The sequence below is a fragment of the Rhinolophus sinicus genome, chromosome 8 (assembly GCF_057876585.1).
Source record: "Rhinolophus sinicus isolate RSI-liver-muscle chromosome 8, RSI-T2T, whole genome shotgun sequence".
NCBI classification, from domain to species: domain Eukaryota; kingdom Metazoa; phylum Chordata; class Mammalia; order Chiroptera; family Rhinolophidae; genus Rhinolophus; species Rhinolophus sinicus.
Window position 1 is genome coordinate 44,207,661 of NC_142508.1, and position 19,488 is coordinate 44,227,148.

Here is a 19,488-nt window from a genome sequence, read left to right on the forward strand (position 1 = left end):
GTAGAACGTTTTCTGACACAAACAATGCTGGACATGTGTCCACTTTTGCTGTTGTTATTCTCCCACTTCTGTTTTCCTAGCTCTGGACCTCCATGCTCTGGCAAGGAACACCAGGCACCAGGGTGGGAGGTGTTGGTAACAGTGGTGGTAATGGTGGAATCTGGAGACTGGGGGTGGGGGGATTGTGAGTGTCCCCGGAGGGTATCTCATGGTTGTGAGTGGGGTCAAATTTCACTTAGAGGGAGGCTGTGCAGAGATACCCTTGATCTGAGGGACAGGGCAGTCTTCGTGTGATGACAGCAAGGGAGAATTTAGGGAAGGGGTTTGGGGGAGGACCTTGATACAGTGGGATCCAAAATTGAAAGGGCTTAGGCATCCAGGGATCTGGGGGACTGCCATAAGACAGATTTTGAAGTGAGGCTTTGCTGGGTTTGGGGGCCAAGTGAATATCTCAGAAAGAGGTGAAGAGTGGCCTGAGATACTCAGTGGGCTTGTTTTTCTTTTTAAAAAAATTTTTCTTTTGTTTTATTTAGTTTTATGTATAGATTGTTGTACATGAAAAAATACTCAGTGGGATTTGAGAGAGGAGTAGGGGGTCATTGGGTAGGAGTTGGGCAAAGGCATCTGAACAAGGAAGGAACGAGGAATCCTGGACACCACCGAATTCACAGGGAAGGGGGTAGGGTCTACAGGGTCCAAGAGAGAATAGGAAAAGGGAAGAAGCAGGAGCCTCACTACAGTAGGACTAGTGGGGAGGATGGGAAAGAATCTGGGGCAAATCTGGGAGTTTGGAAACCAAGAGGTTCCTTTGAGGGGAGGATGTCTGGGTTTAATGGGGGTAATGGGAAAGTTTAGGGTCTCCTCATGGGGACAAGAGACATATTTGGGACTCTCAGAATTTAGACATGGTCACAGGTCCCCAGTGGAAGTCAGGGAATTGTTTGAGGTCTTAGAGTGTGGAAGAAAGAAGTGGGAAATGATTTGTGGTCCTGGGTGGCTGTAGAACATGGTCTGGGTCCCCAAAAGGAGTAAGGCATAATCTGGGTCTCCCCGGGTGTTGACATATGGTCTGGATCACCTCTGGATGTTGGGGTTTGGTCTGGGGTCCGTGAGGGATGGGGTGTGGTCTGGGGCCCACCCGAATGTTGGTGTATGATTTAGTGTCCCTGATAGGGGTTCTCTGGATTCCCTTGGATGTTGAGATATATGGTATGGGGTCCCTCTGGATTTGAGGGCATGTCTGGTGTTCCTGATAGGGTGTGGGGCAGAGTCTGAGGTCACCAAGGAGAGTAGGACGTGGTTTGTGGTCCTGGGTGGCTGTAGAACATGTTCTGGGTCCTCAAAGGAGGTAAGGCATGGTCTGAAGTCCCTCTGGGTATTGGGACATGATCCGCGGTCTCTATTGGAAGGTCCCGGGTCCCTATGCTAGTCGGGGCGTGGTCTGGGGGTCTCTTGGGAAGCCTGCGAGGCTGGAGGTGGGGCTGGGGAGAAGTCGGGGGCGGGCCCGCGGCTCCGCAGTGGAAGGGGGTCTGCGACGGCCCGGGGGCGGGGGTCTGGGGTGTGCAGCCGCCGCGCTGCCAGCCCGCCCCCTCCGGTTGGAGCCCCCTCCCCCTTGCGGCGGTGGTGGCGGCGGGCTCTGGCGGCAGGCGGCGCGGAGGGCGGAGCTCGGCAGCGGCTCCGGAGGGAGGGCGGGAGGCGGGAGGGAGGCGGCCCCGCGGCACCGCGCCCCCTCCCCTGGCCCTCCCCCACCATGGCGCGGAGCGAGGCGGCGGCGGCGGGGCCGGGCCCGGGGCCCCCCCGGGGCTGGGTGAGCGCGGCCCGCAGCGGCCCGGGAGGAGGCGGGCGGGGGTGCCGGTGTGAGCGCGGGTGTGAGCGCGCGAGCGTGTGAGTGTGTGTCCGCGGCGCTGCGGCGGGCCCGGCGTGCGCTCGCGCGGCCCTGTGTGTGCCCGGCGCCGGCGTGTGCGGCGCCTGCTTGTGTGGCCATCCGGGTGTGTGCCGAGGTTCTGGGTCCAGCCGTGCCTGTGTCCCCAAGAGTGGCTGCCCCTCCGAGTGGCTGCCCCTTCGACTGTGTGTCTGGGGGGCTGTCGCGTGCCCATCGGAGGGGCTGTGTGCAGGTGTGTGTGCGTGGGTTGTGTGCCCAGGTGTGGGTCCCCCCCCAGCCAGTGAGCGAGGCTAGCTGCGTCGGGGGTTTGTGTCCCGGCTGGATGTCCATCTGAGGGTCTGTGTAGCCGGGTGTGCCTGCTTGGGTGTCCATTTGTGTGTGTGTGTGCGCGCGCGCGTGTGTCTGCGGGTTGTATGCTCCGAGGGTGTGTGTCTGTGTGACCACGTCAGGTTCCCGGCCGGGGGCTGGGGCTCAGCGCCTTGTGGCTCCAGGCCTCTGTGGGTTTGGCGGAGGGGAGTTTGCTGCTCCCCCGGTCCATGTTAACTGGATGGGGGGCTCCTCAGCGGTCCTCGGGGGAGACGGCCATGTCTTCCCCTTCCCGGTGGCTGGGAGGGGGGGATGGGCAGCCGGTAGGTGGACAGATGGAGGGATGAGAGGCCTAGGGTTGGACAGATGGGCCCGAGGGGAGGCACGCAGACCCGGCCTTTCCCCACCCACCCCACCCCAATGTCCCCACCGGCCAGATCTCTGCAATGGGGCCAGAGTTGCCTGCATCCAGATGGTCAGGCTGGGGGACCTTTGGGCTGCTGGTGGGAGGATCGCCTTAGACTAGTGCTTTAGGACTCAGCCCCCCAACCCTCTGAGATTCGACCTGCTGAACTCTGACCTCTCGCCCTGGCTTGTGCTCTGGTGAGGGGACCTATGGTAAAAGGAGGGATGTTAGGATTTCTTTGGCCAGCTATGTAGGTGGGGCCAGGGTGCCTCCGGGCTGGGAGGGTATGTCCATACCTGCGTGTGAGTGTGAATCTGTGCCTATCTGTTGACTATGTCTGTGGTTCAATATTTTGTGTGCATTTGTAGGTGTGCAAATCCCTTAGAGGGCTGTTGTGTGAGCATGTGTCTGTTACGAGTGAACATCTCAGAGCGTCTGTGCAAAGGTGGATTTTTTTGTACCTGTGTGTTTGAGTGTATCAGCCTTGTAAAATATCTGTATATGCTTGTGGTTCTGTGTATGTGTGTGAAGTGTGTATCAGCTAGTGTGTGCATTTGTGCATCTGTTGGTGTCAGAATGTATCAGCTTTGTGATTGTGCATCATGAGGGTATGTGAAGGTGTCTGAGTGTGTTTGGGCATTTAAGAGTATGCACCTGTGTATCTTTGATTGTGAGAGTGTGTTATATGTGTGTGTCCCTGTGTGTTGGTGTGTGCAAGGGTATCTCTGTTATAGGTGCATATACCTGGTTGTCTGCAAGGGGGCACATGTGTGTGTGCATCTATGTGTGTGAATGTGCAAGGAAGTCAGTGTTGTACACGTGTGGATGTATGCCAGTGTGTCAACCTTGAGGGTATGTGTCTATGTTGTGAGTCCATTTTTGCATCAGTGTTGGTCTCTTGGGAGTGGTGTTATATGTGTTCAAACACATATATGCAGGGTTGTATGCACAGATGTGCCTGTGTCCCCAGAACAAGGCTGACCTTGCTTCTGGGCCCAGTGAGATTGGGGCCCATTTGGCGTGACCTATAGTATGCCGAGGACCAGTGTGGGGTCCATGGACACAAGTGTGTCCACATCCCAGGCCTAGGGTCGGTGGAGGGTGGGGGGTACAGAGCTCATGCTGGTGTGTCCATGGAAATCCAGATGTAGAGACTTGGATTGTGAGTCCACGTGTGTTTTGGCATGTCCACACATGTTGGTGTGATAGTGGTGTGATGGCAAGCATGGGAACCTCTGGTCCTTCCCCAGCCCTCAGATCTTTGAAGTTGGGGGACTGGGATGTGAACTCTGGAAAGAGGAGCCTGGGAGCCTAGAATCCTGGATCTGAAGGAGAAGAAAGCTGGGGTGGGGTCCAATTCTTGGGTCTTGAGAAAGGAGGGGATTGAGACCTGGACTCTTGAGTCTGAGGGAGGGGGGAGGAGGGTCCCGACTCTAGGGTCTTGAGGGAGGAGGGGGCTAGAGTGACTAGCCCCTTGAGACCCTAGAGGACGAAGGGCTAACGTCCTGGACTTGTGGCTTTTGGAGGGTGAACAGTCCTGAGGGCCAGACTCCTCAGTTTCCAGAGATGACTTCTTGGGTCCATCTGAGATTATGCAGAGCCTCCAGCAGGAGGGCTTAAAAGAGGGAACACACCAGGGACTTCCTTGGCTGAGATGGTCTCCGAGGTAGGTCTCCAGAGAGGAGCCAGAGGATGCTAACTGTCGTTTTGTTTCTTTGCAGGTACTGGCCCAGGCCCTGACTCCCTGAAGAGAGGTGAGTGGGAAACCTCCGGCTGGGGATAGAGACATGGAGTGGTCGGGCTTGCTCTGAGCCCACTGGAGGCCTGGAGCCCTGCCTTGTATGGATTTCAGTGTAGGGTATGGCAGTGTCCTGAGGGGCCAGGTGTCCTACATGCTGGGTGTGGTGACAAAGTCATGAGCACCATGTTTGGGTAAGGGCTCATAGTAGAGCCAGGACATGGTGAGGCAGGTGGGAGTGTCAGGCCTGGAGGCATCCTCTCTCAGGATGGGTAGGTAGTTGGGAAAGGGGAGTTTCCTCAGGATATCAGTAAAGGGTCCAAGAGAATTTCATAACCTGAAATGACTCTTGCATTTGGAGAGTGGCATGGATGTGGTTTACCGTTTTGTGTGTGTATGTGCATGTATGTGGGAAGATCTAATAGTTCAGCCTGCTAGTGTAGTGGCTGAGAGACAACCAGAGAAAAAAATAGTGATGATGATAATAATGATAATAATAATAATAATCGCAGCTGACATTTATGTAGTGTTTACTCTGTCAGGAACTATTCTAATCATGTTACAATTCATTACCTCATTTAATCCTTATAACAGCCCTATGAGGTAGGTGCTCTCATTATCCCCATTTTACAGAGGAGCACACTGAGGCACAAAGACAGGAAGTTACTTGACTAGAGTCAGGCAGCGGGCAATTAGGGTGAACCCGGGCAGTCAGGTCCAGATTCTGTCCCGCAGTGCTGCACTGCCTCTCAATAAATGTTAACTGTTTTCATTCCTATTATTATTCCTTCAACTTGAGTCCCACCCAGCTGTGGGAGGCGAAGCGCTGTACTTCCATTTCATAGATTGCGGTTCTTAGCCTTATAGACCCCACAGTCTGGCAGGTACAGAGCTGAGCCTCCTAACTCAGGCGTTCTGCCTTCTAGGCCAGGGTTTTCTGTCCAATAGCGTCCCAGAGGGAGTGCAATACAAAGTAGTTGGGGACCTCAGAGATGGTGGGATGCCCTAAGCCTGCCTCTTTTTCTCTTCAGCCCAGTCACTGCCCCGCAGCCTCTGTCTTTCTTCCTGTCTTTGTCTTTCTAACACTCTTATTTTCTCCTTTCTCTCTCTCTTTCTTCCTCTCTCCACCGTTATGTCTCAATCTCTCCTTTCTGTATGTCTCCTCCACTCAGTTTTTCTGTCTCTCTTTACTTCAGTCTTGCTCCCTGTCTCTTCACCTTTCTTTCAGATTCTTTCTCTTTTTGTCTCTTAGTCTCTGTCTCTCTGAATCTGTCTCTGTTTCTGCCAGTCCATCTCTTCCGCCCCTTTTCTCTCCCTGTGTCTTTACCTCTCTCTCTCTCTGACTGTCTGGTTGCGCCTCTCCAGGCCCTCAGCCCCTCTCCCCACAGGCTGAAGGATCAAGGCCACATCAGGCCGCAGCCCTGAACTGCCAGGCAGGTGGGCCAACAGGGGTGCGGGATGGGATGAAAACAGTTTCAGGGACGCCCCCTTCCCATCCTTTTCTCTTCTCCCCCCCACCCACCCCATGTTGTGATGGGAGCTGACACGTCGTGGGCTGCAGCTGCCGCAGGGGGAATCCCTGCCGGAAGGTTTTGCCTGGAGCAGAGGCATAGCGTGAGTGTGTGTGAGTGAGTGAGTGTGTGTGTGCATGTGTAGGCATGTATAGGGCCTTATGTTTACCCATGGATGTGAGCATGGAAGTCTGCCCCCTGCTTAGGAGCTCAGAAGAGCCCAAGATGAAACCAGGCTCAGAGAAGGACTTCCCAAGGCTGAGCAGGGAGACTGATGTGATTTTCTCAGCTCCTCCCACCTGCAGACTCCCTTTGCCTCTGACAGAGTGGGTGAGGGTGTTATCCTTACCATTTATTGCATATTTACTGTGTGCCAGAACCTGTGCTCGGGGGCCCCCATGAATGAGCTCACTGAACCCTTGCAACAACCCAGTGAAGATGGTACAATTATCATCCCATTTTATAAAACGGGAAATGATGGCCTAGTGAGGGGAAATCATTGGTTTGGGGCCTCAGAACTAGCAAGTGGGGGAGCCAGGACTTGAACCTGCGTCTGTTTGATCTCAAAGCACTTGCTCTTAATAACAGTGCACACTTCTATGCCTGGCACATAATGGGCACTCGATGATGATGATGATGATGATGACAGTGATTACCAAAACGTTTTGAACATATTTTATGTGCTAGGCTCTGTTCTAAGTAGTATACCAAGCTCATTAATCCATTTAATCCTCACAGAGGTAAGGCCTGTTTTTATCTCCATTTTACAGATGAAGAAACCGAGATTCAAAGAGGTTCAGACACTTGCCCGAGGTCACACAGCTAGTAAGTGTCAGAACTGGAATTTGAACCCAAGAAGCATGGCTTTGAAATCCATGACCTTAAACCCTAGTGAACAGTGATTTTTAAAAATGTTTAGTGGGTGCTGGAAGGCCCAGGCTGGACCAGTTGTCACCCCTCTGGTGAGAAATCATGAGAGAGGTCTGGGAGCTCCTAGAGGAGGGGCAGAGGTGGGGGTGGGGGGCAGTGGTAATTTGCCAACCAGCCTGAATATACTGTTATTCATTAACCACAAGTGCATGCCAGCTGATGGTCAGGCCTGTCACTGTCCTATAGGACCTGGTTGTCAGGAAGGGAGGGATCTGGGTCAGACTCTTATCAGGACATCCCACGGTGGGCAGGCTGGCAATCCAGCTCTATACCTGGGTAACCCCGCTCCTTCTCCTGCAGGTCTCGCTGCCCACGCCTCCCGCCTTCCCGCTGCACCATGGCTCCGGGGCCCTTCTCCTCGGCGCTTCTCTCGCCACCGCCTGCTGCCCTGTCTTTTCTGCTGCTACTCTGGGCCGGGGCATCTCGCGGCCAGCCGTGCCCAGGCCGCTGCATCTGCCAGAACGTGGCGCCCACGTTGACCATGCTCTGCGCCAAGACCGGCTTGCTGTTTGTGCCGCCAGCCATCGACCGGCGCGTGGTGGAGCTGCGGCTCACCGACAACTTCATCGCGGCCGTCCGCCGCCGGGACTTCGCCAACATGAGTAGCCTGGTACACCTCACCCTCTCCCGGAACACCATCGGCCAGGTGGCAGCCGGCGCCTTCGCCGACCTCCGCGCCCTGCGCGCCCTGCACCTGGACAGCAACCGCCTGGCCGAGGTGCGTGGCGACCAGCTCCGCGGCCTGGGCAACCTCCGCCACCTGATCCTCGGCAACAATCAGATCCGTCGCGTGGAGTCGGCGGCCTTCGACGCCTTCCTGTCCACCGTGGAGGACCTGGATCTGTCCTATAACAACCTCGAGGCCCTGCCCTGGGAGGCCGTAGGCCAGATGGTGAACCTGAACACCCTCACACTGGACCACAATCTCATCGACCACATCGCCGAAGGTACTTTCGTGCAGCTTCACAAACTGGTTCGCCTGGACATGACCTCCAACCGCCTCCACAAACTGCCCCCTGATGGGCTTTTCCTGAGGTCCCAAGGCCCTGGGCCAAAGCCACCCACGCCGCTCACAGTCAGCTTCGGGGGGAACCCCCTTCACTGCAACTGTGAGCTGCTCTGGCTGCGGCGGCTGACCAGAGAGGATGACCTGGAGACGTGCGCCACCCCCGAGCACCTCACTGACCGCTACTTCTGGTCCATCCCCGAGGAGGAGTTTCTGTGTGAACCCCCACTGATCACACGGCAGGCAGGGGGCAGGGCCCTGGTGGTGGAGGGCCAGGCGGTCAGCCTGCGGTGCCGCGCCGTGGGTGACCCTGAGCCCGTGGTGCATTGGGTGGCACCCGACGGGCGGTTGCTGGGGAACTCGAGCCGAACTCGGGTCCGGGGGGATGGAACACTGGATGTAACCATCACCACCTTGCGGGACAGTGGCACCTTCACTTGCATTGCCTCCAATGCCGCCGGGGAAGCCACGGCACCCGTGGAGGTGTGCGTGGTGCCTTTGCCTCTGATGGCGCCTCCGCCTGCCGCCCCGCCGCCTCTCACTGAGCCTGGCTCCTCTGATATCGCCACGCCCGGCCGACCTGGTGCCAATGAATCCACTGCTGAGCGCCGCCTGGTAGCGGCTGAGCTCACCTCCAACTCTGTGCTCATCCGCTGGCCCGCGCAGAGGCCGGTGCCCGGCATCCGAATGTACCAGGTGCAGTACAACAGCTCTGCCGATGACTCCCTCGTGTACAGGTAGGTGCTGCTGTCCCAGGACCTCCTCCCACCCCAGGGGCCCGCCCTTCCATCTGCCCCTTGGCCTGTTTGCTTGGCTGGGGTTCTAGACGGCCATGCAGAGTTGCCTTATCTTCTCTATTTCTGTCTCACTGTCTCTGTTTTTCATGCGTTTTGCAAATCTTCGTTGAGCACCCATATGAGCCAGAGCAGGGCTGGACAAGGGAGTTATAACAGTGAATGTGCCCAACGTGATCCTCACTCCCATAGGCCTCATAGTCCACAGCCCTGCTCACCAAAGGTGTCTGATTGTGCCGTTTGTCAGTTATTTGGAACATGAAATATACATACACATATATTTACAGTTACATTTATATTTATAAATTATATACTGTGCTACTGTATCAACACATTGGGTACACTATAGCACACAAAACAGAAAGTATCAGAAAAATATGTGTTATTCCCACCGTCCACTGGGTTAGAAGCTATTGCCCTGATGGGGACACACCTATGTGGTACAGACAGCATTAAAGAGTCACTTTCTCTCATCACCTCTCTTGTTCTCTTGCTCTCGCCTCTGTCTCTGTCTGTCTGTCCCTTCTCTACCTGCTGCCCTCATTAGGCACTGAGCCCTTCTCTGTGGTAGGCCCTGAGCTGGGCGCTGGGGACACAAGGAGACCAAGAGACAAGGCCCTGCCCTCAGGGAGCTCACAGCCCAGAGGAAGGAGGCAGCAAGTACATGCTGAATTATTGTCTTGGCCTTGCAGTGTCCTCCATCTTGGGAGCTTTTAAGTATAGCTCACCGCCATGGACCTGGTACACAGACTTGATAAGTGGTTGTTGGCTTTGTGAACATGTCTTTCTTCCTGGCCCTGTCTCGTTCATGCACATTGTAGAGTGACTGCTGAATGCTTATTCCTTTGTTTGACTTCATTTGGGAATGCTGGGGGCGGGGACGCTAAAGCCAATTTTGGGAGCCCCAGCTCTTGGGGTGCTCAGACCTGCACCAAGAAGCCTGCTTATTGTCCTCCATCTCCACCTTTCCCAGTGTTCTCTTGGCCACAGTTCTGGCACACAGTAGGCACTTTTCCTCTCTTGGCTGAATGAGTAAATGCCTCTTTTTTCCCTTGTCTCTGTCATCCTCATTTTCTGCTCTTTTAGAACCTGGTCCCCAAATCATGAGTAGATGCCTACCATATGCCATATTCCATGCTGGGCCCTGGGCCCACCAAGATAGAGCAGACATTGGCCCAGTCTTACAAACATTAGGGCAAACTAATAAACAAAACAAAAATCTTTATAAGGTACTACCAAGGATGCTACCTCATTCGATCTTCCCAACTCTGCTGTGAAGCAGCAATGATACCCCATCCCATTTTATAGACAGGGAAACTGAGGCTCAGTGGAGGGAAGTCACTTGCTCAAGGTTACACAGAAAGTGGCAGAGCCAGGATTCCAGCTCTTACTCCTTTAACTCCTAGTCTAGACATTTATTGAGCACCGACTGTTTGCCAGTCAGGGATTAGGGGAGATGAATAATACATTTTTGTAAATAACTCTTGGTTTGTGATTCTCTACCTCTCTGTTTCTCTTTCCTTCTCTCTCTAACCCATGGCCAATACATGGTGGGGTGGGAAGAAGTTTTCAGGCCCCCAGACCCTGCATGTATGCAGATGTTGACAGCCCCCTGTTCCTAGCTGGGCAATAGACCCCTGGGGCGCTTCCCTTCCCCTTAGGGCCACAATTCCAGTCCTCCGTCCCCCATTAGAGATGCTTGTGCTATGGTGCTGCATGGGTTAATTTCCTCACTGCTGCCATGGGCGGAGGTGACATCCAACCAGAAGCCTGCTCTGCTGCTTGCTTAGGTTGCTTACAGCCAATTAAGAGACACATGGGCTCAAGCTTTCTTAAGGAGCCAGCCTCTGTCCTTGAAAATGGGGGATTCCGTAGCAACTGGTTATTTTGGGGGAAGGAGCAAGAGGAATCCAAGGCTGTCTGAAAGGGGAGATGAGAGGAAGAGGAGGACTTACAGCCTGGAGCACAAGGTTGGGGGGTTGGGTGGGAGGTACAGTGGTCTGTGAAATGGCAGGTAGGGGGAGAGCTGGAGAAGTGGCTGGGCCTGTACAAGGGGGTGGGGCCCTTGCTTGAAGTCTCTTGGTTTGAGGATGGTTCTTGTGGGTGGGGGAAACTCCAGGAGCTGGAAAAACTGAGGTGGGCTTCAGGACCAGAAGGTGGCCTGGCTGGAGGGAAGGTGAAACTTCTGAGAGGTAAGAGGCCTATGGAGATGGGGGCAGGGCCTCTCCGAGGAGGTGGAGCTCCTGCTGCTTGGTTTCATGTAGATGAAGAGGTGGTCCTTGTCTCCGGTGACCCATTAAGAGCTTTGTAGGAGAGGAGAGTTTGTGAGGTTGAGTGCTGTTGCAAATCCATGTGGATGTGGCTGTTCCAAGTTACCCAAGGCTGAACCTGGCCAACAGCGTGGAAGGGGTGTGTCCTACGGAAGAGGGGCAAGGCCTAGTGGGAATGGTCTTATAGATGGGGAGGGGTGCAACTGGCAGTAGAGTATGAGCCACAGCAAGAGTTACTGGTCAACAAAGGGTGATATGCAAGTAGTAATGATGAAATTATTAAGTACCAGGCTTTGGGTATGTTAACTCATTCATACTCCATACCATCTCTATGATGTAGGACTTCTTAATATCCCCATTTGGGGGAAATGAGGCACAGAGTGGTTAAGAAACTTGCCTAAGGTCACAGAGCTGGCAAGTGGCAGAGGAGAGACTCAAGCCCAATGCAGTCTGGCTCCCAGACTTTGTCAGCTTAACCACTTCTCTAGAGCAAGAAAGGGGCGTGCTTGTTTGGCTCATTTGACCCAATTATGGATGAGACTTACCTGGGGGTGTGATTTGGTGACTCCTGGGTGGTACAGGATACAGCATGCACATAGAGTAGTTTCAGGACATGCAAAGAGTGGATGGCCCACTGGGGATAGTTCCCTAGGGCCACAGGGAACCATATCCAAGTGGGCCACTGTGGGGTGTGGCTTGGAAGCCAATGGTCAATCAGAAGGGGAGTTGCCTGTAGCCATGGCTTCTTCATGGGCAGGAATGTGTAGTTAAGGGGCTTGGAAATTATCCCAGAAGCTAGGAGTAGCTAGAAGATAGATTTACCGGAAAGTGGGACATACAGATGAGGGGAGTGGCCTACATCATTGTTTCTGAGAAAGGGCAGGGATATGTAGAAAAGAGGAAATAGAAGAGCATCCATTGTCCTAGTAGGGTTAAGACAGGGGGTATGAGTCGAACTCAGTGTTCACTTGAGTTAGGGTGCGGCATACACCTAACACTAGGGGGAGTGGCCTAGTGTGGGGTGTGGGGAAGCCCCTTAAAAGGTGTAGATAAGAGACCTTAAATGGCCATTGTCTTAAGAGTGAGACACTGCTAGGGGGCGTGTCCCTCGAGGGCAGGGCATAAAATCTATAGTACTCCTCCCATGCAGGGGCTAGGATATGTAGATGAGGGAACATGAATGGCAGATATTGTCCTAATAGGCAATGAGACGGAGTGGGTCTGAGGGCGGGGCATGCAGATAAGGGGCGTGACCTGTCGTAGTGGTCCTGAAAAGCTGGAAATTTGTTGCTTGAATAGCGGCCATTGTCCCAGTAGGGGGTGAGATACCCGTAGGAATGCATGATTTGGTCCCCGCTGGTCACCACGGGTAGGACATGTAAGTGAAGAGGCTAACCCCGCGCTGATCCCGCCCCCTCCTGCAGGATGATCCCCTCCACCAGCCAGACCTTCCTGGTGAATGATCTGGCGGCGGGCCGCGCCTACGACCTGTGCGTGCTGGCCGTCTACGATGACGGAGCCACGGCGCTGCCAGCCACGCGAGTGGTGGGCTGCGTGCAGTTTACCACGGCTGGGGATCCGGCGCCCTGCCGCCCGCTGAGGGCTCATTTTTTGGGCGGCACCATGATCATCGCCATCGGGGGCGTCATTGTCGCCTCGGTCCTCGTCTTCATCGTTCTGCTCATGATCCGCTACAAGGTCTACGGTGACGGAGACGGCCGCCGAGTCAAAGGCACCTCCAGGTCGCCCCCGCGGGTCAGCCACGTGTGTTCGCAGACCAACGGCGCAGGTGCGCCGCAGGCCCCACCCCCGCCGGCCCAAGACCGCTATGAGGCGCTGCGGGAGGTAGCGTCCCCCGGTGCTGCGGCGGTGGCAGTGGAAGCGAAGGCCACGGCGGTCGAGAAGGCTTCCGCGGAGTCGGAGGCGGTCCTTGGACGCTCCCTGGGCGGCTCGGCCACTTCGCTGTGCCTGTTGCCGTCTGAGGAAACCTCTGGAGAGGAGTCCCGGGCAGCGGCGGGCCCTCGAAGGAGCCGTTCTGGGGCCCTGGGGCCGCCAGCTTCGGCGCCCCCAACTCTAGCTCTGGTTCCTGGGGGGGCCCCGGCCCGGCCGAGGCCTCAGCAGCGCTATTCGTTCGATGGGGACTACGGGGCGCTGTTCCAGAGCCACAGTTACCCGCGCCGCGCCCGGCGGACAAAGCGCCACCGGTCCACGCCGCACCTGGACGGGGCCGGAGGGGGCGCGGCCGGGGAGGACGGAGACCTGGGGCTGGGCTCCGCCAGGGCGCGCCTGGCCTTTACCAGTACCGAGTGGATGCTGGAGAGTACCGTGTGAGCGGCGGGCGGGCGCCGGGATGCCTGGGTGCCACGGACAAACGCCCAGCTGCCCGGACGCTGGGGCAGGACTCCGGGGAGAAAGCACAGCATCGAGACATCGACTGGAGGGGAGACGCGCCCTCCTCCTTACTGGAGGGGGTGGGGCACCCTCAGGTTGAGGCTTGAGGCCACGCCCCGGCGCCCTGGGGGGTGAGGGGCGGGCCGCCAAGCTCTCCTCCCCAATGGACTCCTAGCCCTTCTGCTCCTCCCCCCGCGCGCTCGCGGACCTCGCTGGAGCCGGTGCCTTACACAGCGAAGCGCGGGGAGGGGCAGGGCCCCCCCGACACTGCAGCACTGAGACACGAGCCCTCTCCTCCAGCCCCGGACCCGGGGCAGGGGCGAGGGGCCCATTTCTTGTATCTGGCTGGACTAGATCCTATTCTGTCCCGCGGCGGCTTTCAAAGCCCCACCCCCTCCACCCCATTCACCTCCCTGGTTCCATCAGGTCTGGCTTGGGGTCCCACCCTTCTCTGTTCCCCTCGTTTGTCTCTGTCCCGCTCTGTCTTCTGTCTTATGTCTTTGTCTTTCCCTATTTGTCTCTCCTTCGTCCCGTCGTGTCTTAGGTCTTTGTTTTTCCCTGTCTCTCCTTTGTCCCGTCGTCTCTTCTCCCCCTGACCTCCCATATTTTGTCCAGTCTCCCTTTCTCTCCGGATTACCTCTCCCCACTACACATTCTCCGGGGCAGGTCCCACTGGAAGGACCAGACTTTCCCCTATTCCTTCCTGTTTCCCCAAGTAAATCCCCACATGAACAAAATCCAAAACCAAGTCCTCCTCCCTACAGGAGCCAGGACCCTCCGCCGCAGCAGAATTAAACTTTTTTCTGTGTCTGAGGCCGCTCTGCTGACCTCTGTGTGTGTCCTTGTGTCTTGGAGGGTGGGAGGGACAGAGGTGACCTAAATTACAGCACAAAGACTAAGTGAGACTGAAGGAAGGATGGTCAGCAGACCAGGGAGGCTTGCAAACAATTTCATATCCTCTGGGAGACTTAGAGGTGGGAAATAATAATAATAAAATGATAATAGCGAACATTTAAGTGAGTGCTTACTATGTGCCAAGCACTTAAGTCATCCAATCCTCACAACAACTCTAGAACACAGTACTGTTGTCCCATTTTACACATGAGGAAATTGATGCCCAGGAACGTTAAGCAACTTGCCCAAGGTCACATAACCAGAAGGTGGCAAAATTGGGATTTAAAAAGGCAGGCAGCCTGATTTGAGTCTACTGAACTATAGACCTCTACCGCTGAGCAATTAGTGAATATTCATTCTACACATGGACATTGTACAAAGCAAAGCTCATCTCTTTGAGGTTGGACAACTTGCCCAAGGACCCCCAACAAAGAAAAGTGGGAGCTGGCAGTTTGACCTCAGTGTCTATCTTCCTTATCACTACTCTATGTTGCCTCTGGTGTCTGGAGGCTGGGTAATGGCCCCAGTGACCTTAGCTGAACATGGGTATCCAAAGCCAGCCTGGTGGTGGAGGGGAGGCTGGAAAGAGCTCATTGGTTACTCTGGAATCTAAGGGATCTTAGGTGGAGAAGGGGGGTCTGCTGGGGACACAGGATAGTGTGGGGAAGGGAGTTTCTCAGGTGAGGCTGCGATTTGTGGCTGGGGAAGGGAAATTGGTTTGGGAGGCACCTCAGCCCTTGTTGGGGGCCCTGCAGTGAAAACTCCTTCCTGATCCTGGGGAGGAAGGAAGAAGGTTTAATGCCAGCCAGAGGCTCCCTGAGGCCTGGGGAGAAGGAAAGACAGAAATAGAAACAGAGCAGGAGGGAGGAGAATGGATCTGGGCAGACAGGGTGGGAGGCAGCAAGGACAGATATCAGAGAATCACAGGCCAGGAGGCTCTCATCCAGTGACCCAGTCACACCTATCTCAGTTATCACGACGCCTGGGTACTGAGGGCTTCCCACACGTCAGGCACTGTTCACAAACCCTCCCTGATGCAAGAATAGAGAGCATGTAACCCAGCTCTGGGCATGTAATGCTCACAAAATGGAGTTATTTGGATATTAAGCATGATTGCATTTATACTCTGCAACAGATGTATAGTGTGTACACCCACTTTCCTAGATGAGGAAACAGTTCAGAGACGTTAAGAAGCTTGCTCAAGGTCATAAAGCCAATAAACGGCAGAGCCATCATTGGAAAGTTTACTGCCTCCAAATCCTGCACACCTAACCATATAACTATACTGTCTCTGAGTCACCCAATACAACTTTATTGAGCATGCACGATGTACCTCTGCGTAGGAGATAGAGCAGTGAACAAAGCACACAAACAAAAAACGCCTGCTCTATAGTGCTTATATTCTAGAGGGGGGAGACAGTAAACAAGCAAGTAAATACATTATGAGTGCCTGGTGGTAAATAAGTGCCATGAAATGAATGAAAACAGGGTGATGGGACACTAAGAAGACTACTTTAGATTGGGGAGGTGATGTTGGAGTTGACGAAATCCATTGTGGGAAGAGCCAGGGAAAGGCATGCCTAACAACGGAAATAGTATGTGCAAAGGCCCTGAGACAGGCGTGTGCTTGGTGTGTTGCAGGTAGTATGTCTGGACTAGAGTTAGGGGGAGGGTGGGAAGAGAACAGGTGGAAGAGGCAAGCAGGGAGCAGATTCTGCAGAGACTTGTCTGTAGTTAAGAGTCAAGATTTTGTCCTCAGAGCCGTGGGAATTCAATGGAGGGTTCTCAGCAGGGGTCGTAGATGGTCTGATTTTTGTGGAGACCCAAGTTCTGGAGGGGATGTGCCTGCCTTCAAAACAAAACCAGGAACTGCTATCTCAGAATCTGGCATCCACTTATCGACATATTTGGGGCCCTTATGGTCCCTGGTTTAGCCCTTTGGAGAACACCTACCACTTTCCTTCTCTTGTAACCCTAGGCCCTTCATTTAATAGAGAAGTATTTAGCAAAGCCAACGAGATGCTTGTTTTTTTCAAAATTGGGAGCTTTAAACCCAACAAAAAGGTATACCAGTGAGAAAGCACATGGTCTCTTCCAAGGGGAATGTTTGAACATCTGCTCTGTGCCTGGCCCTGTGCTAGGCTCTGCAGACCCAGCAGTGACCAAGACAGACCCAGTCTCTGCCCTCCTGGAGCTCAGACAGACAGATGGCAATAGGGCTGCAATGGGAGAAGAAAAAGAGGCTGTGGGAACCCAGAGAAGCTGTCTGACTCCGCCCAGAGGTTCAGAGACACGTATTAGAGTCTTGGTAGCAAGTGACGGAACACAGCTTAACCAGATAGGTATAAAAAGTGGGCGTTCATTGGCTCATAGCTGTGAGGCAGACAATTAGAGTAAAGATACAAGGAATATGGCCTTAGAGACAAACCTAGATTCAACTCCACAAAGACACTCTCCTACTCATTTCTCTCCTTTGCTTGTCTCAGCTCGGATTCATCTCCTTCACTGCATGTACTAGAGAAATGGCCATTTATTTACAGACACAGATTCAGTCCTTCCAGCACCACAGGCCAGAGGGAAAATGGGGAAATCTCCAGTCTTAAACGAAAAAAATCCCAGGGAAGGGCTCTGATTGGCTTGACTAGAGTCACATCCCTGTACTGGTTGTGGCATTCAAGGAAATGGAATGCTTTGATTGGCCAAGTGGGCGTTGGTTTAGCCCTTAATACCCAGGTGTCCAGGTTGGGTAACCTGGGGGAGGGGAGTGGCTAAAAAAAAAAAGTTACCATATGAAATTGCTAGTTTTATAGGTCAGAAATGGCGGAATATTGGCAATTTCATATGGGCTATGTTAAATACTCACCAGAAATGTCAAATGGGAAAGATTGTGGGCCTATAAATGCAATAGAAACTCCAGTGGATCACTTAGAAGTGTGTTTGGAGGAGGAGGTGATGTTAGCTGACACATAGAAGGTGAGTGGAAATCAGTCAGGCAAAAACGTGGTGGGGGCAGAATAGTGGGGCATGTCCCATGCAGAGGGAAGGGTTATGCAAAGGCTGTCTGTCACGACAGAGAACCAGGGAAGGTTTGTCACTGTGATCTAGAGATGGAGTGCTCTGACTGAGCAAACCTGAATTGTGTGTCCAGCCAAATGAGGGATTGGGAAAGGGAGCTTTCCAGGAGAAATGGATGCTGGGCAGGTAAAACCACAATATGTCCAGTCAGAATTTCTTTGTTGGGCCTTCACTTCTCCAAGCAGAGATTTACAACCTTATTTCCGTTACAGCAGTCATATGCCTAACTCAGTCATGACCTATGTGATGCAAATTTTTATTATCAAATATTAATTGACCACCTTCTCAGGGTTCTGTGCTGGGCATACAAAGATGAATTTCCTATTCTGTTGTTTTACCTTCCTGAGAAGGATACCTTCATATTCTAGGCTTGTTGCCTCATGGTCACAAAATGGCCACTACAGCTCCAGGTCTCACATCTTCTTACCAATGAACTAAGCAGGAAGGAAGGGAACAAATGGAAGTTTTCTTCGTATCAGGGAAGAAAAAAATTCTAAAATAATAAGAGTAATTGTGACAAACACATATATGGGGCTTAAGCTGTTTCAAGAACTGTTTTAAATTCTTCACATAAGTTTACTCATTTAAGAAGCCCTTTAGTTATATGGCCACTCCAAACCACAAGGGAGTCTGTGGGAGCAGGTGTTGGGCAAGGGGAGAAGAAATTCATGCCCCGGGCTGGGTACCTTGCTGCCCTTGTCTAATCTGTTCCGTCTCTTGCAAATTGTATAATGAATACTGTGAGATTGTGTGTAATTTCTAGTGTATGGCTGTACTCCAGCCTTTGTCTCCTAATTGATAAAACACGAGAATGTAAAGGAGTGAGAGTTATAGAATTGTGGGGATGATTCTGAAACTCTTGTAATTTGACAAAAACTCAACCATTCAGAAACTTCAATGGGTTACTCTTGGTAATAAATTTCTTGTGACATGCCTCACAATGGATTGTGATGTGCTGGTGGCTGCCACACTTTTCCAATTATCGATTGCTCATAAAAAAAAAACTTAGTGGCATAAAACAAAAATTATTTTATTAGGTTGGTGCAAAAGTAATTGTGGTTTAAAACAGTAAAAAAAATTGGCAAAACCGCCATTATTTTTGCACCAACTTAATATTATGTTCCCAGATTCTGTGGGTCAGGAGCTTGATCATGACGCAGTGGGGATGGCTTATCTCTGCCCCAGCTGGGAGCTGGGATCATCTGGACACTTCTTCACTCACGTGTCTGGTTACTGAGCTGGGATGACTAAAAAACTGAGTTCAGCTGGGATTGTCAACCGAAGTATGTACATGTGGCCTCTCCATATGGTTTGAGTTTCTTGCAGCGATTGGGTTGCAAGAGGGAGAGTCTGAGAATGCGTGTTCTGAGGGAGTTAGATGAACGTGGTGTTGAAAGTCACAGGGCTTGAGTTCCACGGCACTCTATTGATTAAAGAAGTCACACGTCCAGGTTCAATGAGAGGGGAACATTGCCTCCACCTCTTGAAGGGAGGCATGTCAAAAATTGGTGGCCACTTTTAAAAAACCACAATACACATGGGGATGCCAGCAAGCTATTTAACAACTAGCATTGTTGCTAGAATCAGAATGCACGCTGGCCGCACGTTGGAGCAGATCCTAGAATCCCCACCTTGCCCCCTCTATATCAGGTACTAACTTTTTCATTTTTGAACTGTGGCGAGGTCTAGGGGCTTCAGGGGGAGGGCTGGGACAGTGTAGGGGGAACAAGTTTGTTTAGGGGGACCTTGGGAAAATAGCTATTTGCCAACTGGTATGAAAGTATTTCAATATTTTAACAACAGAAATAGTGCTATCATTGGGGACCCACTGGATATCAGTCCTGCAAGAGATTCACAAACTTGGAACCTCCATTTTTAGGCTGCTCCCTAGGTCCATCTCCCACCTTTTTCCTGATGGTAGAGCTCTAAATTTATTCAGGTATTCACTCTCCCTGGGGTATATTTTCCCTAGCCTTAGAGGTAGATCTTGGTTAGTCTAACACTATCTCTGTAATTACCTCTTCTTTGCCAGTGATTGGGTTAGGCTTGGGCATGTGACTAAATTCTAGCCAATGAGACAAGCATGCACATCCAATAGGGAGTGTCTCTGAAAGGTTTTCCTTGCTTTTAAGAACTGCGGAAGAATCAAGACCCTAAACATTGTGGAGCAAAGGCAAGCTATCCACACAAAGCATTGTCCAAATTCGTGACCCATAGAATCTGTGAGCATAATAAGATGGTTGTTGTTTTATTCCATTAGGTTTGGGGTGGTTTGTTATGACTTG

General features: G+C 52.9%; 1 protein-coding gene across 6 annotated transcripts; it reads left to right on the forward strand.

The window, feature by feature from the left end:
* Nucleotides 1-1,587: 1,587 nt before the first annotated feature.
* Nucleotides 1,588-14,061, forward strand: LRFN1 (leucine rich repeat and fibronectin type III domain containing 1). Of its 6 annotated transcripts, none has more exons than XM_074314349.2 (5): nucleotides 1,588-1,807; nucleotides 4,316-4,348; nucleotides 6,582-6,668; nucleotides 7,074-8,516; nucleotides 12,268-14,061. In XM_074314349.2, exons 4-5 carry the CDS (start codon nucleotides 7,111-7,113, stop codon nucleotides 13,172-13,174), a joined length of 2,313 nt encoding a protein of 770 aa, XP_074170450.2. In that variant the 5' UTR covers nucleotides 1,588-1,807; nucleotides 4,316-4,348; nucleotides 6,582-6,668; nucleotides 7,074-7,110; the 3' UTR covers nucleotides 13,175-14,061. The 6 variants fall into 6 exon arrangements, with proteins under 6 accessions (XP_074170450.2, XP_074170445.2, XP_074170451.2 ...); XM_074314344.2 differs by having other exon boundaries at nucleotides 6,614-6,668; XM_074314350.2 differs by lacking the exon at nucleotides 1,588-1,807 and adding an exon at nucleotides 1,854-2,114.
* The last annotated feature ends 5,427 nt before the right edge of the window (nucleotides 14,062-19,488 follow it).

What these genes read in the sequence shown, in the direction of transcription:
- LRFN1 (XM_074314349.2), top strand. Translation starts at nt 7,111, where the DNA reads ATGGCTCCGGGGCCCTTCTCCTCGGCGCTTCTCTCGCCACCGCCTGCT. An exon ending in GATGACTCCCTCGTGTACAG is followed by an intron (nt 8,517 to 12,267) that starts GTAGGTGCTGCT and finishes CCCCTCCTGCAG; the next exon opens with GATGATCCCCTCCACCAGCC.